Source organism: Oncorhynchus nerka, unplaced genomic scaffold (assembly GCF_034236695.1).
Source record: "Oncorhynchus nerka isolate Pitt River unplaced genomic scaffold, Oner_Uvic_2.0 unplaced_scaffold_1555, whole genome shotgun sequence".
NCBI lineage: Eukaryota > Metazoa > Chordata > Actinopteri > Salmoniformes > Salmonidae > Oncorhynchus > Oncorhynchus nerka.
Genome location: NW_027039760.1, coordinates 71,181 through 97,033, shown reverse-complemented (window position 1 = coordinate 97,033; position 25,853 = coordinate 71,181). Strand labels below are relative to the sequence as shown.

General features: G+C 48.1%; 1 protein-coding gene across 1 annotated transcript; it reads right to left on the bottom strand.

Annotated features, from left to right (window-relative positions):
- Positions 1-2,778: 2,778 nt before the first annotated feature.
- LOC135568493 (adipocyte plasma membrane-associated protein-like) lies at positions 2,779-24,898 on the bottom strand. The gene is made up of 9 exons (XM_065015274.1): positions 24,749-24,898; positions 21,694-21,783; positions 16,383-16,504; positions 16,074-16,172; positions 7,372-7,524; positions 3,708-3,823; positions 3,479-3,639; positions 3,036-3,231; positions 2,779-2,829 (listed from the first exon to the last, which is right to left on the bottom strand). The coding sequence occupies exons 1-9, from the start codon at positions 24,823-24,825 to the stop codon at positions 2,779-2,781; spliced, it is 1,065 nt and encodes a 354-aa protein (XP_064871346.1). The 5' UTR covers positions 24,826-24,898.
- Between the last annotated feature and the right edge of the window lie 955 nt (positions 24,899-25,853).

The following is a 25,853-nucleotide window of genomic DNA, read 5'->3' as shown; positions in this document are numbered from 1 at the left end:
GGCTGAATACATATGATCTTTATGTAGGGGCTTCAGCAAAGGGGCTGAATACATGATCTTTATGTAGGGCTTCATAGCAAAGGGGCTGAATACATATGATCTTTATGTAGGGGCTTCATAGCAAAGGGGCTGAATACATATGATCTTTATGTAGGGCTTCATAGCAAAGGGGCTGAATACATATGATCTTTATGTAGGGGTTTCATAGCAAAGGGACTGAATACATATGATCTTATGTAGGGGCTTCATAGCAAAGGGGCTGAATACATATGATCTTTATGTAGGGCTTCATAGCAAAGGGACTGAATACATATGATCTTTATGTAGGGGCTGAATCATAGCAAAGGGACTGAATACATATGATCTTTATGTAGGGGCTTCATATGCTTTATGTAGGGACTGAATACATATGATCTTATGTAGGGGCTTCATATGATCTTTAAGGGGCTGAATACATATGATCTTTATGTAGGGGCTTCATAGCTTTATGTAGGGGCTGAATACATATGATCTTTATGTAGATCTTTATGGGCTTACATATGATCAAATGGGGGCTGAATACATATGATCTTTATGTAGGGCTTCATATGATCAAAGGGACTGAATACATATGATCTTTATGTAGGGGCTGAATACATATGATCTTTATGATACATATGATCTTTATGTAGGGGCTGAATACATATGATCTTTATGTAGGGGCTTCATAGCAATGTAGGGACTGAATACATATGATCTTTATGGTAGGGGCTGAATACATATGACTCAAAGGGGCTGAATACATATGATCTTTATGTAGGGGCTTCATAGCAAAGGGGCTGAATACATATGATCTTTATGTAGGGACAAAGGGGCTGAATACATATGATCTTTATGTAGGGGCTTCATAGCAAAGGGACTGAATACATATGATCTTTATGTAGGGGCTTCATAGCAAAGGGACTGAATACATATGATCTTTATGTAGGGGCTTCATAGCAAAGGGGCTGAATACATATGATCTTTATGTAGGGGCTGAATACATATGATCTTTATGTAGGGGCTGAATACATATGATCTTTATGTAGGGGCTGAATACATATGATCTTTATGTAGGGGCTGAATACATATGATCTTTATGTAGGGGCTGAATACATATGATCTTTATGTAGGGGCTGAATACATATGATCTTTATGTAGGGGCTGAATACATATGATCTTTATGTAGGGGCTGAATACATATGATCTTTATGTAGGGGCTGAATACATATGATCTTTATGTAGGGGCTGAATACATATGATCTTTAGGTACGCACCACTTTTCCGTTTGAATTTATTGAAGTTATTATCATTTCACTTCACTGATTTGAACTATTTTTATTTTTTTCCTATTTTGTTACATGCAATACCCAAAAAATCTATTTAAATTACGTTGTACTGTAACAAAATAGGGACTGAAAACGCCAATGTAGGGGGAATACTTTAACAAGGCACTGAATCATGTTGCTGTCTGAATCATCTCTTGATGGAGGCTCTCTGTCCTTATGTAGCTCAGATTACTCTGAATACTAGTCTCACTGCAGCCTGGAACAAAGAACACACAGGGGTCTGGGAGAGAGGGGCTGACAACACAGGGGCCTGGGAAAGGGGCTGAATACATATGACTTTATGGCTACAACACAGAGGGCTGAAACATATGATCTGGGAGAGAGATATGACATGTAGGGGCTGAATACATATGATCTTTATGTAGCACACATGTAGGGTCTGGGGCTCATATGAGTAGGCTGAATACATATGACTCTTGACATATGATCCTGAATACATATGAGAGAGGAATACATGAATCTTTATGTAGGGCTGAATACCTTTATGGGAGAGTTTGATCTACAACACTTCACTGATTTGAACTATTTTTTATTGGGAGAGAGGTCTGTAACAAAATAGGAAAACGCTAACGGGGTGAATACTTTAACAAGTGTTGCTGTCTGAATCATCTCTGATGGAGGCTCTCTGTCCCTCTCAGATTACTCTCTCTAGTCTCACTGTCCTGGAACAAAGAACACACAGGGGTCTGGGAGAGAGGTCAACCACACAGGGGCCTGGAACAAAGAACACACAGAGAGGTCTACAACACAGGGGTCTGGGAGAGAGGTCAACCACACAGGGGCCTGGGACAAAGAACACACAGAGAGGTCTACAACACAGGGGTCTGGGAGAGAGGTCTACAACACAGGGGTGGGAGTCTACAACACAGGGGCCTGGGAGAGATCTCAACAACAGGAGGTCAGGGGTCTGGGAGAGAGGGTCTACAACACAGGGGCCTGGGAGAGAGACTACAACACAGGGGTCTGGGAGAGAGGTCTACAACACAGGGGCCTGGGAGAGAGATCTACAACACAGGGGCCTGGGAGAGAGGCCAACACAGGGGTCTGGGAGGGGCCTGGGAGAGAGGTCAACAACAGGGGTCTGGGAGGAGGTCTACAACACAGGGGCCTGGGAGAGAGGGCTGGGGCCTGGGGGAGAGAGACTACAACACAGGGGCCTGGGAGAGAGATCTACAACACAGGGGTCTGGGAGAGAGATCTACAACACAGGGGCCTGGGAAGAGGTCTACCACACAGGGGCCTGGGAGAGAGGTCTACAACACAGGGGCCTGGGAGAGAGGCTACAACACAGGGGTCTGGGAGAGAGGTCTACAACACAGGGGTGGGAGTCTACAACACAGGGGCCTGGGAGAGAGGTCTACAACACAGGGGCCTGGGAGAGAGGTCTACAACACAGGGGTCTGGGAGAGGTCTACAACACAGGGGCCTGGGAGGGGCTACCACACAGGGGCCTGGGAGAGGTCTACAACACAGGGGTCTGGGAGAGAGGTCTACAACACAGGGGTCTGGGAGAGAGGTCTACAACACAGGGGCCTGGGAGAGAGGTCTACCACACAGGGGTCTGGGAGAGAGGTATACAACACAGGGTCTGGGAGAGAGGTCTACCACACAGGGGTCTGGGAGAGAGGTCTACAACACATTGATGATGATGATGATGGTGAAACTAACCTTAGCCAGAAAGCGTTTGACCGCTGGGTATGGACCAATCAGGTCCAGGAATGGAGGCATGAGCTTCCTGAAGCGTGTGGTCGTTAGACCAACCAGGAAGGTTCCACGGTCGCTAAGGCGGATGTTGTCAGGGTAACCGGGCATATTATTCATGATGACCTCCTTGGTGCCAGCCTTGGGGCCTTTCAGCCAGTACCTACAGAGGTAGAGAGAGAAAAGGAACCGTGAGTCATTCAAACAAAAGGCCTTTCAGCAGGTATCTGGAGGGAGGGAGGGAGGACAATGATTGTCATAGAACAAAAAGGCCTTTCTGTACTGTGAGGGTTCCTCTGTCCTGCTGATCAGCTGATAACACAATGATATTTACATGTTAAAAGGAAAAACACAGGAAGGACAGTTACTATGGAAAACACTGTCCTCCGTTGGTGTGTGTGTGTGTGTACCTGAGGATACACCCGATGCTGGTCTCGGCCAGCAGCAGGAAGCTCTCGTCAGGTGACAGGGCGATGCCATTGGGCATGTAGAGACCATCCAGTAGGACACCCACACGCCCTGACACGGGGTCAAAGGTCAGGAGACGACCCAGAGCGTTGGTCTCTATCACCTAGACGTTAGAGGTCAGGGGTTATAGAGCGTATAAAGAAGAAGGGTGATTTGTAGGGAGCGACAGACCTCTAGTTTGACGTGTCGTCGTCCCCAGCGAGAGGAGGAGTCCGTAAAGTAAATGATCCCAGTCTGAGAGGAGATCTCCAACCCGTTCAGGAATGCAAACGGAACCCCGTCAGCTCCTAGAGCACAAAGATTTGTTAACTGGATGTATATTAGCCTCACAAGCCTGACTTTTACCACATTTTGTTGCTTTATAGCCTTATTATAAAAAAAAGTTTTTTTTTTTTTTGAAATCCACTCAATCAATACCCCATAATGACATCATAATACAAATGACATCCCATAATGACATCATAATACCCCATAATGACATCATAATACCCCATAATGACATCATAATACCCCATAATGACATCATAATACCCCATAATGACATCATAATACCCCATAATGACATCATAATACCCCATAATGACATCATAATACCCCATAATGACATCATAATACCCCATAATGACATCACAATACTCCATTATGACAAAGCAAAAACATTTTTGATAATTTACTACAAATAAAATATGGAAATATCACATTTACATAAGTATTTCGACCCTTTATTCAGTACTTTGTTGAAGCACCTTTGTCAGATTACAGCCTTGAGTCTTCTTGGGTCTGACGCTCCAAGCTTGGCACACCTGTATTTGGGGAGTTTCTCCCATTCTTCTCTCTGCAGATCCTCTCAAGCTCTGTCAGGTTGGATGGGGGTAGCATCGCTGCACAGCTATTTTCAGGTCTCTCCAGAGATATGCTCCGCTCTATATTTTGCTCCGTTCATCTTTCCTCGATCCTGACTAGTCTCCAGTCCCTATAGCTGAAAACACCCCCACAGCATGATTCTGCCACCACCATGCTTCACTGTAGGGATGGTGTCAGGTTTCCTCCAGATGTGACGCTTGGCATTCAGGCCAAAGAGTTCAATCTTGGTTTCATCAGACCAGAGAATCTTGTTTCTCATGGTCTGAGAGTCCTTTAGGTGCCTTTTTGCAACTCCATAAGGCCTGATTGGTGGAGTGCTGCAGAAATGGTTGTCCTTCTGGAAGGTTATCCCATTTCCACAGAGGAACTCTGGAGCTCTGTCAGAGTGACCATCGGGTTCTCAGTCACCTCCCTGACCAAGGCCCTTCTCCCGATTGCTCAGTTTGTCCGGGCGGCCAGCTCTAGGAAGAGTCTTGGTGGTTCCAAACTTCTTCCATTGAAGATGGAGGCTGTGTTCTTGGAGACATTACTTAAAAATCATACAATGTGATTTTCTGGATTTTTGATTCCATCTCTCACAGTTGAAGTCTATGATAAACATTACAGACCTCTACATGCTTTGTAAGTAGGAAAACCTGAAAAATCGGCAGTGTATCAAATACTTGTTGACCCCACTGTATGTTTATATTTATATATTTACACCTTAAAGGGTCCAAACAGCTAAATAATCCTTGGTTAGGGTTAGGGGTTAGACTGTCAGACCTGCTGTCTAGTCAGAGTTAAGGTTAAGACTGTCAGACCTGCTGTCTAGTCAGAGTTAAGGTTAGGGGTTAGACTGTCAGACCTGCTGTCCAGTCAGAGATAAGGTTAGACTGTCAGACCTGCTGTCTAGTCAGAGTTAAGGTTAGGGGTTAGACTGTCAGACCTGCTGTCCAGTCAGAGTTAAGGTTAAGACTGTCAGACCTGCTGTCTAGTCAGAGTTAAGGTTAGGGGTTAGACTGTCAGACCTGCTGTCCAGTCAGAGATAAGGTTAGGGGTTAGACTGTCAGACCTGCTGTCTAGTCAGAGTTAAGGTTAGACTGTCAGACCTGCTGTCTAGTCAGAGATAAGGTTAGACTGTCAGACCTGCTGTCCAGTCAGAGTTAAGGTTAGACTGTCAGACCTGCTGTCTAGTCAGAGTTAAGGTTAAGACTGTCAGACCTGCTGTCTAGTCAGAGTTAAGGTTAGGGGTTAGACTGTCAGACCTGCTGTCCAGTCAGAGATAAGGTTAGGGGTTAGACTGTCAGACCTGCTGTCTAGTCAGAGTTAAGGTTAGACTGTCAGACCTGCTGTCTAGTCAGAGATAAGGTTAGACTGTCAGACCTGCTGTCCAGTCAGAGTTAAGGTTAGACTGTCAGACCTGCTGTCTAGTCAGAGATAAGGTTAGGGGTTAGACTGTCAGACCTGCTGTCCAGTCAGAGTTAAGGTTAGGGGTTAGACTGTCAGACCTGCTGTCCAGTCAGAGTTAAGGTTAGGGGTTAGACTGTCAGACCTGCTGTCCAGTCAGAGTTAAGGGTTCGGGTTAGGGCTAGGGGTTAGACCAAATAATCCTTGGTACCTGCTGTCCAGTCAGAGTTAAGGTTAGGGTTAGGGGTTAGGGGTTGGTACCTGCTGTCCAGTCAGAGTTGGGGTTAGGGGTTGGTACCTGCTGTCCAGTCAGAGTTGGGGTTAGGGGTTGGTACCTGCTGTCCAGTCAGAGTTAAGGTTAGGGTTAGGGGTTAGGGGTTGGTACCTGCTGTCCAGTCAGAGTTGGGGTTAGGGTTGGTACCTGCTGTCCAGTCAGAGTTGGGGTTAGGGGTTGGTACCTGCTGTCCAGTCAGAGTTAAGGTTAGGGTTAGACTGTCAGACCTACTGTCTAGTCAGAGTTAAGGTTAGGGGTTAGACTGTCAGACCTGCTGTCCAGTCAGAGTTAAGGTTAGGGGTTAGACTGTCAGACCTGCTGTCTAGTCAGAGTTAAGGTTAGGGGTTAGACTGTCAGACCTGCTGTCCAGTCAGAGTTAAGGGTTCGGGTTAGGGCTAGGGGTTAGGGGTTAGACCAAATAATCCTTGGTACCTGCTGTCCAGTCAGAGTTAAGGTTAGGGTTAGACTGTCAGACCTACTGTCTAGTCAGAGTTAAGGTTAGGGGTTAGACTGTCAGACCTGCTGTCCAGTCAGAGTTAAGGTTAGGGGTTAGACTGTCAGACCTGCTGTCTAGTCAGAGTTAAGGTTAGGGGTTAGACTGTCAGACCTGCTGTCCAGTCAGAGTTAAGGGTTCGGGTTAGGGTTAGGGGTTAGACCAAATAATCCTTGGTACCTGCTGTCCAGTCAGAGTTAAGGTTAGGGGTTGGTACCTGCTGTCCAGTCAGAGTTAAGGTTAGGGTTAGGGTTAGGGGTTGGTACCTGCTGTCCAGTCAGAGTTGGGGTTAGGGGTTGGTACCTGCTGTCCAGTCAGAGTTGGGGTTAGGGGTTGGTACCTGCTGTCCAGTCAGAGTTAAGGTTAGGGTTAGGGGTTAGACCAAATAATCCTTGGTACCTGCTGTCCAGTCAGAGTTAAGGTTAGGGTTAGGGCTAGGGCTAGGGTTGGGGTTAAGGTTAGGGGTTAGACTGTCAGACCTGCTGTCCAGTCAGAGTTAAGGTTAGACTGTCAGACCTGCTGTCCAGTCAGAGTTAAGGTTAGGGGTTAGACTGTCAGACCTGCTGTCTAGTCAGAGTTAAGGTTAGGGGTTAGACTGTCAGACCTGCTGTCCAGTCAGAGTTAAGGTTAGGGGTTAGACTGTCAGACCTGCTGTCCAGTCAGAGTTAAGGTTAGGGGTTAGACTGTGAATGATCAGACCTGGTTTGCTGTCCAGTAGCAGACTATGGTGTCCAGTCTGGGGGTTAGGGGTCAGGGGTTAACTGTGTTGCTGTCCAGTAGCAGGGTCTTGTGTCCAGTCTGGGGATAGGGTACATTACCTGTCTTGCTGTCCAGTAGCAGGGTCTTGTGTCCAGTCTGGGGGTCAACAGAAAACAGCCCAAAGTAGGAGTCAGCTACGATCAGCTGACCACCACTGTCCAACCGCACACCGTGAGGACGACCACAGACTGGCTCATAGTCTGTCCTGCTACCTAGAGGACCAACAGAGATAACATCACAGTCTGTCCTGCTACCTAGAGGACCAACAGAGATAACACCACAGTCTGTCCTGCTACCTAACACCACAGTCTGTCCTGCTACCTAGAGACCAACAGAGATAACACCACAGTCTGTCCTGCTACCTAGAGGACCGACAGAGATAACATCAGTCTGTCCTGCCCTCTTTCGGTCTCTCCGTCTCCCCAGTCTGGAACAACATCAGAGGATTTCTAGAGATTTACTAGACCGTCTCTACCACAACCTGACACACACACACACACACACACACACAACCTGACACAAACACACACAACCTGACACACACACACACAACCTGACACACAACACCTGGCACACACACAACCTGACACACACACACACACACACACACAACTTGACACACACACACAACCTGACACACACACACACAACCTGGCACACACACAAACGTCTGTTTTGGCCAGAGCTCCGAGGAAGACAATTGGCTGCCGGCCACATCAACAGAGATCTGAACAGAACACGTTCCCACAGCGAAACCCTTCCCAACAGAAGAGTCAGTGTTCCACACCACGGGTCCAGTAGAACATCTGAAATATTCAGGTCCTCCTCCTTTTCTAAATGTTTTCTCACCTGTTTCATACCTACTGAACTGAACACAGCCCTTGTAGACCCCAGACAGATTCCACCATACATCAATAAGCCTGCTATAATTACTGACCACACTCCAACTACTGTCAGCAAGCCAGATAGCCACGAAGAATTGTTAGCTAGCCAGACAGCCATGAAGAATTGTTAGCTAGCCAGATAGGGGGAGTGTGCTAGCCAGATAGGTAATAAGAATTGGGAGGTGCAGCCAGATAGCCACGAAGAAGTGTGCTAGCTAGCCAATAGCCAGAAGGGGAGTGCTAGCCAGACAGCCATGAAGGTAATACAGCGACAGCCATGAAGATTTGTTAGCTAGCCAGATAGGGGAGTGCTGCTCAGCGTGATGTAGTAGGGGGAGTGTGCTCAGCGTGAGGTAATACAGTAGGGGAGTGCTGCTCAGCGTGAGGTAATACAGTAGGGGAGTGCTGCTCAGCGTGAGGTAATACAGTAGGGAGGTAATACAGTAGGGGAGTGCTGAGGTAATACAGTAGGGGAGTGCTGCTCAGCGTGATGTATTACAGTAGGGGAGTGCTGCTCAGCGTGAGGTAATACAGTAGGGGAGTGCTGCTCAGCGTGAGGTAATACAGTAGGGAGTGCTGCTCAGCGTGAGGTAATACAGTAGGGGAGTGCTGAGGTAATACAGTAGGGGAGTGCTAAGGTAATACAGTAGGGGAGTGCTGAAGTAATACAGTAGGGAGTGCTGCTCAGCGTGAGGTAATACAGTAGGGGAGTGCTGCTCAGCGTGAGGTAATACAGTAGGGGAGTGCTGCTCAGCGTGAGGTAATACAGTAGGGGAGTGCTGCTCAGCGTGAGGTAATACAGTAGGGGGAGTGCTGCTCAGCGTGAGGTAATACAGTAGGGGAGTGCTGCTCAGTGTGAGGTAATACAGTAGGGGAGTGCTGCTCAGCGTGAGGTAATACAGTAGGGGAGTGCTGCTCAGTGTGAGGTAATACAGTAGGGGAGTGCTGCTCGGTGTGAGGTAATACAGTAGAGGAGTGCTGCTCGGTGTGAGGTAATACAGTAGGGGGAGTGCTGCTCAGCGTGAGGTATTACAGTAGGGGAGTGCTGCTCAGTGTGAGGTATTACAGTAGGGGAGTGCTGCTCAGCGTGAGGTAATACAGTAGGGGAGTGCTGCTCAGCGTGAGGTAATACAGTAGGGGAGTGCTGCTCAGTCTGAGGTAATACAGTAGGGGAGTGCTGCTCAGTGTGAGGTAATACAGTAGAGGGGAGTGGGAGGTAATACAGTAGGGGAGTGCTGCTCAGTGTGAGGTAATACAGTAGGGGAGTGCTGCTCAGTGTGAGGTAATACAGTAGGGGAGGCTGCAGTGGGAGGTAATACAGTAGGGGAGTGCTGCTCAGCGTGAGGTATACAGTAGGGGAGTGCTGCTCAGTGTGAGGTAATACAGTAGGGAGCTCAGCGTGAGGTAATACAGTAGGGGAGTGCTGCTCAGTGTGAGGTAATACAGTAGGGGAGTGCTGCTCAGTGTGAGGTAATACAGTAGGGGAGTGCTGAGGTAATACAGTAGGGGAGTGCTGCTCAGCGTGAGGTAATACAGTAGGGGAGTGCTGAGGTAATACAGTAGGGGAGTGCTGCTCAGCGTGAGGTAATACAGTAGGGGGAGTGCTGAGGTAATACAGTAGGGGAGTGCTGCTCAGCGTGAGGTGATACAGTAGGGGAGTGCTGCTCAGTGTGAGGTAATACAGTAGAGGGAGTGCTGCTCAGTGTGAGGTAATACAGTAGAGGGAGTGCTGAGGTAATACAGTAGGGGGTTCTGCTCAGCGTGAGGTAATACAGTAGGGGAGTGCTGAGGTAATACAGTAGGGAGTGCTGCTCAGCGTGAGGTATTACAGTAGGGGAGTGCTGCTCAGTGTGAGGTAATACAGTAGGGGAGTGCTGCTCAGCGTGAGGTAATACAGTAGGGGAGTGCTGCTCAGTGTGAAGTAATACAGTAGAGGAGTGCTGCTCAGCGTGAGGTAATACAGTAGGGGAGTGCTGCTCAGCGTGAGGTAATACAGTAGGGGAGTGTGAGGTAATACAGTAGGGGAGTGCTGCTCAGCGTGAGGTAATACAGTAGGGGAGTGCTGCTCAGCGTGAGGTAATACAGTAGGGGAGTGCTGAGCGTAATACAGTAGGGGGTGCTGCTCAGCGTGAGGTAATACAGTAGGGGAGTGCTGAGGTAATACAGTAGGGGAGTGCTGCTCAGCGTGAGGTAATACAGTAGGGGAGTGCTGCTCAGCGTGAGGTAATACAGTAGGGGAGTGCTGCTCAGCGTGAGGTAATACAGTAGGGGAGTGCTGAGGTAATACAGTAGGGGTGCTGCTCAGCGTGAAGTAATACAGTAGGGGAGTGCTGCTCAGCGTGAGGTAATACAGTAGGGGAGTGCTGCTCAGCGTGAGGTAATACAGTAGGGGAGTGCTGCTCAGCGTGAGGTAATACAGTAGGGGAGTGCTGCTCAGCGTGAGGTAATACAGTATGGGGAGTGCTGCTCAGCGTGAGGTAATACAGTAGGGGGAGTGCTGCTCAGCGTGAGGTAATACAGTAGGGGAGTGCTGCTCAGCGTGAGGTAAGACAGTAGGGGAGTGCTGAGGTAATACAGTAGGGGAGTGCTAAGGTAATACAGTAGGGAGTGCTGCTCAGCGTGAGGTAATACAGTAGGGGGAGTGCTGCTCAGCGTGAGGTAATACAGTAGGGGAGTGCTGCTCAGCGTGAGGTAATACAGTAGGGGAGTGCTGCTCAGCGTGAGGTAATACAGTAGAGGAGTGCTGCACAGCGTGAGGTAATACAGTAGGGGCGTGCTGCTCAGCGTGAGGTAATACAGTAGGGGAGTGCTGCTCAGCGTGAGGTAAGACAGTAGGGGGAGTGCTGAGGTAATACAGTAGGGGAGTGCTGAGGTAATACAGTAGGGGAGTGCTGCTCAGCGTGAGGTAATACAGTAGGGGAGTGCTGCTCAGCGTGAGGTAATACAGTAGGGGAGTGCTGAGGTAATACAGTAGAGGGAGTGCTGCTCAGTGTGAGGTAATACAGTAGGGGAGTGCTGCTCAGCGTGAGGTAATACAGTAAGGCGTGCTGCTCAGCGTGAGGTAATACAGTAGGGGAGTGCTGCTCAGCGTGAGGTAATACAGTAGGGGCGGTGCTCAGCGTGAGCGTGAGGTAATACAGTAGTAGGGAGTGTGAGGTAATACAGTAGGGGAGTGCTGCTCAGCATGAGGTAATACAGTAGGGGAGTGCTGCTCAGCGTGAGGTAATACAGTAGAGGGAGTGCTGCTCAGTGTGAGGTAATACAGTAGGGGAGTGCTGAGGTAATACAGTAGGGGAGTGCTGAGGTAATACAGTAGGGGAGTGCTGCTCAGCGTGAGGTAATACAGTAGGGGAGTGCTGCTCAGCGTGAGGTAATACAGTAGAGGAGTGCTGCTCAGCGTGAGAGGTAATACAGTAGGGGAGTGCTGCTCAGCGTGAGGTAATACAGTAGGGGGAGTGCTGCTCAGCGTGAGGTAATACAGTAGGGGAGTGCTGCTCAGCGTGAGGTAATACAGTAGGGGAGTGCTGCTCAGCGTGAGGTAATACAGTAGGGGAGGTGCAGCGTGAGGTAATACAGTAGGGGGAGTGTGAGGTAATACAGTAGGGGAGTGCTGCTCAGCATGAGGTAATACAGTAGGCGGAGTGCTGCTCAGCGTGAGGTAATACAGTAGGGGGAGTGCTGAGGTAATACAGTAGGGGGAGTGCTGCTCAGCGTGAGGTAATACAGTAGGGGGAGTGCTGAGGTAATACAGTAGGGGAGTGCTGAGGTAATACAGTAGGGGAGTGCTGCTCAGCGTGAGGTAATACAGTAGGGGAGTGCTGCTCAGCGTGAGGTAATACAGTAGGGGAGTGCTGCTCAGTGTGAGGTAATACAGTAGGGGAGTGCTGAGGTAATACAGTAGGGGAGTGCTGCTCAGCGTGAGGTAATACAGTAGGGGAGTGCTGCTCAGTGTGAGGTAATACAGTAGGGGAGTGCTGAGTAGTAATACAGTAGGGGGAGTGCTGCTCAGCGTGAGGTAATACAGTAGGGGAGTGCTGCGTGAGGTAATACAGCGGGGGAGTGCTGCTCAGGTGAGGTAATACAGTAGGGGAGTGCTGCTCAGCGTGAGGTAATACAGTAGAAGTGCTGCTAATACAGTAGGGGAGTGCTGCTCAGCGTGAGGTAATACAGTAGGGTAGAGTGCTGCTCAGCATGAGGTAATACAGTAGGGGGAGTGCTGCTCAGCGTGAGGTAATACAGTAGGGGAGTGCTGCTCAGCGTGAGGTAATACAGTAGGGGAGTGCTGCTCAGCGTGAGGTAATACAGTAGGGGGAGTGCTGCTCAGCGTGAGGTAATACAGTAGGGGAGTGCTGCTCAGCGTGAGGTAATACAGTAGGGGGAGTGCTGCTCAGGCGTGAGGTAATACAGTAGGGGAGTGCTGCTCAGCGTGAGGTAATACAGTAGGGGAGTGCTGCTCAGCGTGAGGTAATACAGTAGGGGAGTGCTGCTCAGCGTGAGGTAATACAGTAGGGGTGCTGCTCAGCGTGAGGTAATACAGTAGGGGAGTGCTGCTCAGCGTGAGGTAATACAGTAGGGGAGTGCTGCTCAGAGGTAATACAGTAGGGGGGAGTGCTGCTCAGCGTGAGGTAATACAGTAGGGGAGTGCTGCTCAGCGTGAGGTAATACAGTAGGGGAGTGCTGCTCAGCGTGAGGTAATACAGTAGGGGAGTGCTGCTCAGTGTGAGGTAATACAGTAGGGGGAGTGCTGCTCAGCGGGGAGTGCTGAGGTAATACAGTAGGGGAGTGCTGCTCAGGTGAGGTAATACAGTAGGGGAGTGCTGCTCAGCGTGAGGTAATACAGTAGGGGGAGTGCTGAGGTAATCAGTAGGGGAGTGCGTGAGAGGTAATACAGTAGGGGGAGTGCTCAGCGTGAGGTAATACAGTAGGGGAGTGCTGCTCAGCATGAGGTAATACAGTAGGGGAGTGCTGCTCAGCGTGAGGTAATACAGTAGGGGGAGTGCTGCTCAGCGTGAGGTAATACAGTAGGGGAGTGCTGCTCAGCGTGAGTAATACAGTAGGGGAGTGCTGCTAATACAGTAGGGGAGTGCTGCTCAGGCGTGAGGTAATACAGTAGGGGAGTGCTGCTCAGCGTGGGTAATACAGTAGGGGAGTGCTGCTCAGCGTGAGGTAATACAGTAGGGGGAGTGCTGCTCAGCGTGAGGTAATACAGTAGGGGAGTGCTGCTCAGCGTGAGGTAATACAGTAGGGGGAGTGCTGCTCAGCGTGAGGTAATACAGTAGGGGAGTGCTGCTCAGGTGGAGGTAATACTGTAGGGGAGTGGTGCTCAGCGTGAGGTAATACAGTAGGGGGAGTGCTGCTCAGCGTGAGGTAATACAGTAGGGGAGTGCTGCTCAGCGTGAGGTAATACAGTAGGGGAGTGCTGCTCAGTGTGAGGTAATACAGTAGGGGAGTGCTGAGGTAATACAGTAGGGGAGTGCTGAGGTAATACAGTGGGGAGTGCTGCTCAGTGTGAGGTAATACAGTAGGGGAGTGCTGCTCAGCGTGAGGTAATACAGTAGGGGAGTGCTGAGGTAATACAGCTGCTCAGCGTGAGGTAATACAGTAGGGGAGTGCTGAGGTAATACAGTAGGGGGGAGTGCTGCTCAGCATGAGGTAATACAGTAGGGGAGTGCTGCTCAGCGTGAGGTAATACAGTAGGGGGTGCTGCTCAGCATGAGGTAATACAGTAGGGGAGTGCTGCTCAGCATGAGGTAATACAGTAGGGGGGAGTGCTGAGGTAATACAGTAGGGGAGTGCTGCTCAGCGTGAGGTAATACAGTAGGGGAGTGCTGCTCAGCGTGAGGTAATACAGTAGGGGAGTGCTGCTCAGCATGAGGTAATACAGTAGGGGAGTGCTGCTCAGCGTGTGGTAATACAGTAGGGGAGTGCTGCTCAGCGTGAGGTAATACAGTAGGGAGTGCTGCTCAGCATGAGGTAATACAGTAGGGGAGTGCTGCTCAGCGTGTGGTAATACAGTAGGGGGAGTGCTGCTCAGCGTGAGGTAATACAGTAGGGGGAGTGCTGCTCAGCGTGAGGTAATACAGTAGGGGAGTGCTGCTCAGCGTGAGGTAATACAGTAGGGGAGTGCTGCTCAGCGTGAGGTAATACAGTAGGGGAGTGCTGCTCAGCGTGAGGTACACAGTAGGGGGAGTGCTGAGGTAATACAGTAGGGGGAGTGCTGCTCGTGAGGTAATACAGTAGGGGAGTGCTGCTCAGCATGAGGTAATACAGTAGGGGGAGTGCTGCTCAGCGTGAGGTAATACAGTAGGGGGAGTGCTGCTCAGCGTGAGGTAATACAGTAGGGGAGTGCTGCTCAGCGTGAGGTAATACAGTAGGGGGAGTGCTGCTCAGCGTAATACAGTAGGGGGAGTGCTGCTCAGCGTGAGGTAATACAGTAGGGGAGTGCTGAGGTAATACAGTAGGGGAGTGCTGCTCAGCGTGAGGTAATACAGTAGGGGGAGTGCTGCTCAGCGTGAGGTAATACAGTAGGGGAGTGCTGCTCAGCGTGAGGTAATACAGTAGGGGAGTGCTGCTGAGGTAATACAGTAGGGGGAGTGCTGCTCAGCGTGAGGTAATACAGTAGGGGAGTGCTGCTCAGCGTGAAGTAATACAGTAGGGGAGTGCTGCTCAGCGTGAGGTAATACAGTAGGGGGAGTGCTGCTCAGCGTGAGGTAATACAGTAGGGGGAGTGCTGCTCAGCGTGAGGTAATACAGTAGGGGGAGTGCTGCTCAGCGTGAGGTAATACAGTAGGGGGAGTGCTGCTCAGCGTGAGGTAATACAGTAGGGGGAGTTAGTTACTGACCACACTCCTGTAAGTCTTGTCCCATGTGGGTGATGAGTTAGGATTAGTTAGTTAGTTACTGACCACTCTTGTAAGTCATGTCCCACGTGGGTGATGAGTTAGTTAGTTAGTCAGTTAGTTACGTGGGTGATGAGTTAGGGTTGGTTAGTTAGTCAGTTAGTTACTGACCGCACTCCTGTAATACCTGTCCCACGTGGGTGATGAGTTAGGGTTAGTTAGCGTTAGGGTTGGTTAGTTAGTTAGCGTTAGGGTTGGTTAGTTAGTTAGTTACTGACCGCACTCCTGTAAGTCCTGTCCCATGTGGGTGATGAGTTAGGGTTAGTTAGCGTTAGGGTTGGGTAGTTAGTTAGTTACTGACCACACTCCTGTAAGTCCTGTCCCATGTGGGTGATGAGTTAGGGTTAGTTAGGGTTGGTTAGTTAGTTAGTTAGTTAGTTACTGACCACACTTAAGTCCTGCCCCATGTGGTGATGAGTTAGTTAGTTAGGTTGGTTAGTTAGTTAGTTACTGACCACACTCCTGTAAGTCCTGTCCCATGTGGGTGATGAGTTAGGGTTAGGGTTGGTTGGTTAGTTAGTTAGTTACTGACCACACTCCTGTAAGTCCTGCCCCATGTGGGTGATGAGTTAGGATTGGTTAGTTAGTTACTGACCACACTCCTGTAAGTCCTGTCCCATGTGGGTGATGAGTTAGGGTTAGTTAGGGTTGGTTAGTTAGTTAGTTAGTTAGTTACTGACCACACTCCTGTAAGTCCTGCCCCATGTGGGTGATGAGTTAGGGTTAGTTAGGGTTGGTTAGTTAGTTAGTTACTGACCACACTCCTGTAAGTCCTGTCCCATGTGGGTGATGAGTTAGGGTTAGTTAGGGTTGGTTGGTTAGTTAGTTAGTTACTGACCACACTCCTGTAAGTCCTGCCCCATGTGGGTGATGAGTTAGGATTGGTTAGTTAGTTACTGACCACACTCCTGTAAGTCCTGTCCCATGTGGGTGATGAGTTAGGGTTAGTTAGGGTTGGTTAGTTAGTTAGTTACTGACCACACTCCTGTAAGTCCTGTCCCATGTGGGTGATGAGGGTTAGAGTCTCCTGATGGATCCTCCACAGCTTCCCATCCACCGTCCCTGTGTACACGTTGCCTAGGAGACACCAGAGGTTAGAGGTCAGGGGTCAGACGGGCCACAGAGTTCTAAAAAAGGTATTTCCAGTCAAAGGTCATATAAACACTGAGGAGGCGGATGAAAGACCAACAGACAGGATTCAATTAAAACATGCTGAATGAAACACAACTCAGACAGGATTCAATTAAAACATGCTGAATGAAAAACAACTCAGACAGGAGTTCTTACCCTCCTGGTCCGCAGTGAAGGATTCTGGTCCATGTAGTTGTCCAGTGAACAGCCTGCGTCCGTTCTGTAGTCTGGTGTTGACAGCCAGCGGACCCTCCAGGAGCGGAGGGGGTCCCTTGAATCTGACAGACAATAACCTTTAACCCCTAAACTGACAGACAATAACCTTTACCTCCTAAACTGACAGACAATAACCTTTAACCCTTTACCCCCTAAACTGACAGACAATAACCTTTAACCCCTAAACTGACAGACAATAACCTTTAACCCTTTACCCCCTAAACTGACAGACAATAACCTTTACCTCCTAAACTGACAGACAATAACCTTTACCTCCTAAACTGACAGACAATAACCTTTAACCCTTAAACTGACAGACAATAACCTTTAACCCTTAACCCCCTAAACTGACAGACAATAACCTTTACCCCCTAAACTGACAGACAATAACCTTTACCCCCTAAACTGACAGACAATAACCTTTAACCCCTAAACTGACAGACAATAACCTTTACCCCCTAAACTGACAGACAATAACCTTTACCCCCTAAACTGACAGACAATAACCTTTAACCCCTAAACTGACAGACAATATAACCTTTAACCCCTAAACTGACAGGCAATAACCTTTAACCTTTAACCCCTAAACTGACAGACAATAACCTTTAACCCTTAACCCCCTAAACTGACAGACAATAACCTTTAACCCCTAAACTGACAGACAATAACCTTTAACCCTTTACCCCCTAAACTGACAGACAATAACCTTTACCCCCTAAACTGACAGACAATAACCTTTACCCCTAAACTGACAGACAATAACCTTTAACCAGACAATAACCTTAACCCCTAAACTGACAGACAATAACCTTTAACCCATAACCCCTAAACTGACAGACAATAACCTTTACCCCCTAAACTGACAGACAATAACCTTTACCCCCTAAACTGACAGACAATAACCTTTAACCCCTAAACTGACAGACAATAACCTTTAACCCTTAACCCCCTAAACTGACAGACAATAACCTTTAACCCTTAACCCCTAAACTGACAGACAATAACCTTTAACCCCTAAACTGACAGACAATAACCTTTAACCCCTAAACTGACAGACAATAACCTTTAACCCCTAAACTGACAGACAATAACCTTTAACCCTTTAACCCCTAAACTGACAGACAATAACCTTTAACCCCTAAACTGACAGACAATAACCTTTAACCCCTAAACTGACAGACAATATAACCTTTAACCCCTAAACTGACAGACAACCTTTAACCTTTAACCCCTAAACTGACAGACAATAACCTTTAACCCTTAACCCCCTAAACTGACAGACAATAACCTTTAACCCCTAAACTGACAGACAATAACCTTTAACCCCTAAACTGACAGACAATAACCTTTAACCCCTAAACTGACAGACAATATAACCTTTAACCCCTAAACTGACAGACAATATAACCTTTAACCCCTAAACTGACAGACAATAACCTTTAACCCTTAACCCCCTAAACTGACAGACAATAACCTTTAACCTTTAACCCCTAAACTGACAGACAATATAACCTTTAACCCCTAAACTGACAGACAATAACCTTTAACCCTTAACCCCCTAAACTGACAGACAATAACCTTTAACCCCTAAACTGACAGACAATAACCTTTAACCCCTAAACTGACAGACATTAACCTTTAACCCTTTACCCCCTAAACTGACAGACAATAACCTTTAACCCCTAAACTGACAGACAATAACCTTTAACCATTTACCCCCTAAACTGACAGACAATAACCTTTACCCCCTAAACTGACAGACAATAACCTTTAACCCCTAAACTGACAGACAATAACCTTTAGCCCCTAAACTGACAGACCATAACCTTTAACCCCTAAACTGACAGACCATAACCTTTAACCCTTAACCCCCTAAACTGACAGACAATAACCTTTAACCCTTAACCCCTAAACTGTTTCCCTCTGATAACACCAACCTGTCTCAAAACACAACCCTTCAACTCCAATAACCCTTAACCCCTTACGCAATAAAATAACAATAACGAGGCTATATACAGGTGGTACCTGTACCGAGTCAATGTGTGGGGGTACAGGTTAGTAATGAGGCTATATACAGGTGGTACCTGTACCGAGTCAATGTGTGGGGGTACAGGTTAGTAATGAGGCTATATACAGGTGGTACCTGTACCGAGTCAATGTGTGGGGGTACAGGTTAGTAATGAGGCTATATACAGGTGGTACCTGTACCGAGTCAATGTGTGGGGGTACAGGTTACCTGTAATGAGGCTATATACAGGTGGTACCTGTACCGAGTCAATGTGTGGGGGTACAGGTTAGTAATGAGGCTATATACAGGTGGTACCTGTACCGAGTCAATGTGTGGGGGGTACAGGTTAGTAATGAGGCTATATACAGGTGGTACCTGTACCGAGTCAATGTGTGGGGGTACAGGTTAGTAATGAGGCTATATACAGGTGGTACCTGTACCGAGTCAATGTGTGGGGGTACAGGTTAGTAATGAGGCTATATACAGGTGGTACCTGTACCGAGTCAATGTGTAGGGGTACAGGTTAGTAATGAGGCTATATACAGGTGGTACCTGTACCGAGTCAATGTGTGGGGGTACAGGTTAGTAATGAGGCTATATACAGGTGGTACCTGTACCGAGTCAATGTGTGGGGGTACAGGTTAGTAATGAGGCTATATACAGGTGGTACCTGTACCGAGTCAATGTGTGGGGGTACAGGTTAGTAATGAGGCTATATACAGGTGGTACCTGTACCGAGTCAATGTGTGGGGGTACAGGTTAGTAATGAGGCTATATACAGGTGGTACCTGTACCGAGTCAATGTGTGGGGGTACAGGTTAGTAATGAGGCTATATACAGGTGGTACCTGTACCGAGTCAATGTGTGGGGGTATATACAGGTTACCTGTAATGAGGCTATATACAGGTGGTACCTGTACCGAGTCAATGTGTGGGGTACACGTTCGTAATGAGGCTATATACAGGTGGTACCTGTACCGAGTCAATGTGTGGGGGTACAGGTTAGTAATGAGGCTATATACAGGTGGTACCTGTACCGAGTCAATGTGTGGGGGTACAGGTTAGTAATGAGGCTATATACAGGTGGTACCTGTACCGAGTCAATGTGTGGGGTACAGGTTAGTAATGAGGCTATATACAGGTGGTACCTGTACCGAGTCAATGTGTGGGGGTACAGGTTAGTAATGAGGCTATATACAGGTGGTACCTGTACCGAGTCAATGTGTGGGGGTACAGGTTAGTAATGAGGCTATATACAGGTGGTACCTGTACCGAGTCAATGTGTGGGGGTACAGGTTCGTAATGAGGCTATATACAGGTGGTACCTGTACCGAGTCAATGTGTGGGGGTACAGGTTAGTAATGAGGCTATATACAGGTGGTACCTGTACCGAGTCAATGTGTGGGGGTACAGGTTAGTAATGAGGCTATATACAGGTGGTACCTGTACCGAGTCAATGTGGGGGGTACAGGTTAGTAATGAGGCTATATACAGGTGGTACCTGTACCGAGTCAATGTGTGGGGGGTACAGGTTAGTAATGAGGCTATATACAGGTGGTACCTGTACCGAGTCAATGTGTGGGGGTACAGGTTAGTAATGAGGCTATATACAGGTGGTACCTGTACCGAGTCAATGTGTGGGGGTACAGGTTAGTAATGAGGCTATATACAGGTGGTACCTGTACCAAGTCAATGTGTGGGGGTACAGGTTCGTAATGAGGCTATATACAGGTGGTACCTGTACCGAGTCAATGTGTGGGGGTACAGGTTAGTAATGAGGCTATATACAGGTGGTACCTGTCACCAGGTTCGTCAGGTGGTACCTGTACCAAGTCAATGGGGGTACAGGTTAGTAATGAGGCTATATACAGGTGGTACCTGTACCGAGTCAATGTGTGGGGGTACAGGTTCGTAATGAGGCTATATACAGGTGGTACCTGTACCGAGTCAATGTGTGGGGGTACAGGTTAGTAATGAGGCTATATACAGGTGGTACCTGTACCGAGTCAATGTGTGGGGGTACAGGTTAGTAATGAGGCTATATACAGGTGGTACCTGTACCGAGTCAATGTGTGGGGGTACAGGTTAGTAATGAGGCTATATACAGGTGGTACCTGACCGAGTCAATGTGTGGGGGTACAGGTTAGTAATGAGGCTATATACAGGTGGTACCTGTACCGAGTCAATGTGTGGGGGTACAGGTTAGTAATGAGGCTATATACAGGTGGTACCTGTACCGAGTCAATGTGTGGGGGTACAGGTTAGTAATGAGGCTATATACAGGTGGTACCTGTACCAAGTCAATGTGTGGGGGTACAGGTTCGTAATGAGGCTATATACAGGTGGTACCTGTACCGAGTCAATGTGTGGGGGTACAGGTTAGTAATGAGGCTATATACAGGTGGTACCTGTACCAAGTCAATGTGTGGGGGTACAGGTTCGTAATGAGGCTATATACAGGTGGTACCTGTACCGAGTCAATGTGTGGGGGTACAGGTTAGTAATGAGGCAGTCACAGACTGTTCTCTCTGCTACCGCACGGCAAGCGGTACCAGAATAGCAAGTCTGGGGCTGATGCAACTCTCGATGGTGCAGCTGTAGAACCTTTTGAGGATCTCAAGACCCATGCCAAATCTTTTCAGTTTCCTGAGGGGGAATAAGTTTTGTCGTGCCCTCTTCACTACTGTATTGGTGTGTTTGGACCATGATAGTTTGTTGGTGATATGGACATCAAGGAACTTGAAGCTCTCAACCTGCTCCACTACAGCCACGTCGATGAGAATGGGGGTGCGCTCGGTCCTCCTTTTCCTGTAGTCCACAATCATCTCCTTTGTCATGATCACGTTGAGGGAGAGGTTGTTGTCCTGGCACCACACGGTCAGGTCTCTGACCTCCTCCCTATAGTCTGTCTCATCGTTGTCGGTGATCAGGCCTACCACCGTTGTGTCATCAGCAAACTTAATGATGGTGTAGGAGTCGTGCCTGGCAGTGCAGTCATCAGTGAACAGGGAGTACAGGAGGGGGCTGAGAACGCGAATGAGGGCTCTAGTGTTTCTGGGATGATGGTGTTGATGTGAGCCATGACCAGCCTTTCAAAGCACTTCATGGCTACGGACGTGAGTGCTACGGGTCGGTAATCATTTAGACAGGTTAAATTAGTGTTCTTGGGCACAGGGACTACGGACGTGAGTATTAGTTTGCAAGCCGACGAGCGTCAGAGCCGGTGTGGTGTGTCTGTACTTACATGTAAGGCTGAGGGTTTATGGGTGAGGGGAGGAGGTAGACCCCTACAGCCATCGATAGCAGGACCACTAATAACCCTCTCTTCCCTAGCCTGAAGACAAGAGACAACACAACAGATATCAGGACCACTAATACCCCTCTCTTCCCTAGCCTGAAGACAAGAGACAACAGATATCAGGACCACTAATATCCCTCTATTCCCTAGCCTGAAGACAAGAGACAACACAACAGATATCAGGACCACTAATACCCCTCTCTTCCCTAGCCTGAAGACAAGAGACAACAGATATCAGGACCACTAATACCCCTCTCTTCCCTAGCCTGAAGACAAGAGACAACACAACAGATATCACATGTACATTGACTGGACAAAACATTAAGAACACCATCCTAACATTGAGTTGCACCACCCCCCACTCCACCAACACCCCCACCACACCACCCCTGCTCCCCACCACCCCCCACTCCACCACCCTGTCATCCCTTATCTGTCTGGCTACAGGGCAATGGTACAGTATGTTATCCCTTATCTGTCTGGCTACAGGACAATGGTACAGTATGTTATCCCTTATCTGTCTGGCTACAGGGCAATGGTACAGTATGTTATCCCTTATCTGTCTGGCTACAGGACAATGGTACAGTATGTTATCCCTTATCTGACTGGCTACAGGACAATGGTACAGTATGTTATCCCTTATCTGACTGGCTACAGGACAATGGTACAGTATGTTATCCCTTATCTGACTGGCTACAGGACAATGGTACAGTATGTTATCCCTTATCCCTTATCTGACTGGCTACAGGACAATGGTACAGTATGTTATCCCTTATCTGACTGGCTACAGGACAATGGTACAGTATGTTATCCCTTATCTGACTGGCTACAGGGCAATGGTACAGTATGTTATCCCTTATCTGACTGGCTACAGGACAATGGTACAGTATCTTATCCCTTATCTGTCTGGCTACAGGACAATGGTACAGTATGTTATCCCTTATCTGTCTGGCTACAGGGCAATGGTACAGTATGTTATCCCTTATCTGTCTGGCTACAGGACAATGGTACAGTATGTTATCCCTTATCTGACTGGCTACAGGGCAATGGTACAGTATGTTATCCCTTATCCCTTATCTGACTGGCTACAGGGCAATGGTACAGTATGTTATCCCTTATCTGACTGGCTACAGGGCAATGGTACAGTATGTTATCCCTTATCTGTCTGGCTACAGGACAATGGTACAGTATGTTATCCCTTATCTGACTGGCTACAGGACAATGGTACAGTATGTTATCCCTTATCTGTCTGGCTACAGGACAATGGTACAGTATGTTATCCCTTATCCCTTATCAGTCTGGCTACAGGACAATGGTACAGTATGTTATCCCTTATCTGACTGGCTACAGGACAATGGTACAGTATGTTATCCCTTATCTGTCTGGCTACAGGGCAATGGTACAGTATGTTATCCCTTATCGGACTGGCTACAGGACAATGGTACAGTATGTTATCCCTTATCTGACTGGCTACAGGACAATGGTACAGTATGTTATCCCTTATCCCTTATCTGACTGGCTACAGGACAATGGTACAGTATGTTATCCTTATCTGTCTGGCTACAGGACAATGGTACAGTATGTTATCCCTTATCCCTTATCTGACTGGCTACAGGGCAATGGTACAGTATGTTATCCCTTATCTGTCTGGCTACAGGACAATGGTACAGTATGTTATCCCTTATCTGTCTGGCTACAGGGCAATGGTACAGTATGTTATCCCTTATCTGTCTGGCTACAGGACAATGGTACAGTATGTTATCCCTTATCTGACTGGCTACAGGGCAATGGTACAGTATGTTATCCCTTATCCCTTATCTGACTGGCTACAGGGCAATGGTACAGTATGTTATCCCTTATCTGACTGGCTACAGGGCAATGGTACAGTATGTTATCCCTTATCTGTCTGGCTACAGGACAATGGTACAGTATGTTATCCCTTATCTGACTGGCTACAGGACAATGGTACAGTATGTTATCCCTTATCTGTCTGGCTACAGGACAATGGTACAGTATGTTATCCCTTATCCCTTATCAGTCTGGCTACAGGACAATGGTACAGTATGTTATCCCTTATCTGTCTGGCTATGGAATGACAGATGACTGATAGTAAACTATTCCACACCATGTTTAACCTCATCTGAGCTGCAGTTATTGGGTAATATTCCAGTAGGAAGTTGCACTTGTGCGACAATATCGTTATCATAATCAATTACAACTTGGACAAAACCTGTCAACAACTCAACAACTCTTCTACCAAAACATGACTGTGGTCATTCATCTGGCAGTAGCCTGTCTACCAAAACATGACTGGTCATTCAACCAGCAGTAGCCTGTCTACCAAAACATGACTGGTCATTCAACCAGCAGTAGCCTGTCTACCAAAACATGACTGTGGTCATTCAACCAGCAGTAGCCTGTCTACCAAAACATGACTGTGGTCATTCAACCAGCAGTAGCCTGTCTACCAAAACATGACTGTGGTCATTCAACCAGCAGTAGCCCATCTACCAAAACATGACTGTGGTCATTCAACCAGCAGTAGCCTGTCTACCAAAACATGACTGTGGTCATTCAACCAGCAGTAGCCCATCTACCAAAACATGACTGGTCATTCAACCAGCAGTAGCCTGTCTACCAAAACATGACTGGTCATTCAACCAGCAGTAGCCCATCTACCAAAACATGACTGTGGTCATTCAACCAGCAGTAGCCTGTCTACCAAAACATGACTGTGGTCATTCAAAAAGCAGTAGCCCATCTACCAAAACATGACTGTGGTCATTCAACCAGCAGTAGCCCATCTACCAAAACATGACTGGTCATTCAACCAGCAGTAGCCTGTCTACCAAAAAGACAGTTACTCTACGAACTTGTTTTTGAGGGACAAGTAGACTCGTGCAGTAGACTAGTAGACAAGTAGACTCATGCTTAAAATCGTTCACGTAACTACATTATTGTTTTATCACAAAGCAAAACAACTCCGGTAAAAAAAACTTACATAGTGAATCCCTCTGCAGCTCGCGCCCGTCCGTTTAGATCACAGTCCGGTTGGTCTCCGGTGAGACTCGCCGCCATGAAGCAAAGTTGTTGTCTGTTCTGGTGAGCGCCGCGGGAGAGAGGTAGTGTGTGTCAGCTGAGAGAGACTGAGAGTGAGTGATTTAAAAAGAGTTCATCCAGGGGACAGAAGACTGGAAGGGGAGGTGTGGGACGGGCTGGGGGAGGTTTATTTACGATGTCTTCTACTTCCTCAACTATCATGATATTGTATAGCCACTAGGGGGAGCCACCTGACAGGCCCTGGGACTGAACAGTCTGTTTCCAATTCAAAGGTTGATGTTATACCCCCACACCAGCACGACCAGGACACACAGGTTGATGTTATACCCCCACACCAGCACGACCAGGACACACAGGTTGATGTTATACCCCCACACCAGCACGACTAGGACACACAGGTTGATGTTATACCCCCACACCAGCACGACCAGGACACACAGGTTGATGTTTTACCCCCACACCAGCACGACCAGGACACACAGGTTGATGTTATACCCCCACACCAGCACGACCAGGACACACAGGTTGATGTTATACCCCACACCAGCACGACCAGGACACACAGGTTGATGTTATACCCCCACACCAGCACGACCAGGACACACAGGTTGATGTTTTACCCCCACACCAGCACGACCAGGACACACAGGTTGATGTTATACCCCCACATCAGCACGACCAGGACACACAGGTTGATGTTATACCAACACGACCAGGACAAACAGGTTGATGTTATACCCCCACACCAGCACGACCAGGACACACAGGTTGATGTTATACCAACACGACCAGGACACACAGGTTGATGTTATACTCCCACACCAGCACGACCAGGACACACAGGTTGATGTTATACCCCCACACCAGCACGACCAGGACACACAGGTTGATGTTATACCCCCACACCAGCACGACCAGGGCACACAGGTTGATGTTATACCCCCACACCAGCACGACCAGGACACACAGTTTGATGTTATACCCCCACACCAGCACAACCAGGACACACAGGTTGATGTTATACCCCCACACCAGCGGAGCTGGAG

Bases quoted from the DNA above. Each gene is read 5' to 3' on its own strand.
- LOC135568493 (XM_065015274.1), bottom strand. From the start codon at position 24,825: ATGGCGGCGAGTCTCACCGGAGACCAACCGGACTGTGATCTAAACGGA. The intron at 7,525-16,073 runs GTCAGTAACTAA...TTGGTCCTCTAG, and splicing joins ACAGGACTTACAGGAGTGTG to GTAGCAGGACAGACTATGAG. The intron at 3,232-3,478 runs GTACACACACAC...CTACCTCTGTAG, and splicing joins AGCATCGGGTGTATCCTCAG to GTACTGGCTGAAAGGCCCCA.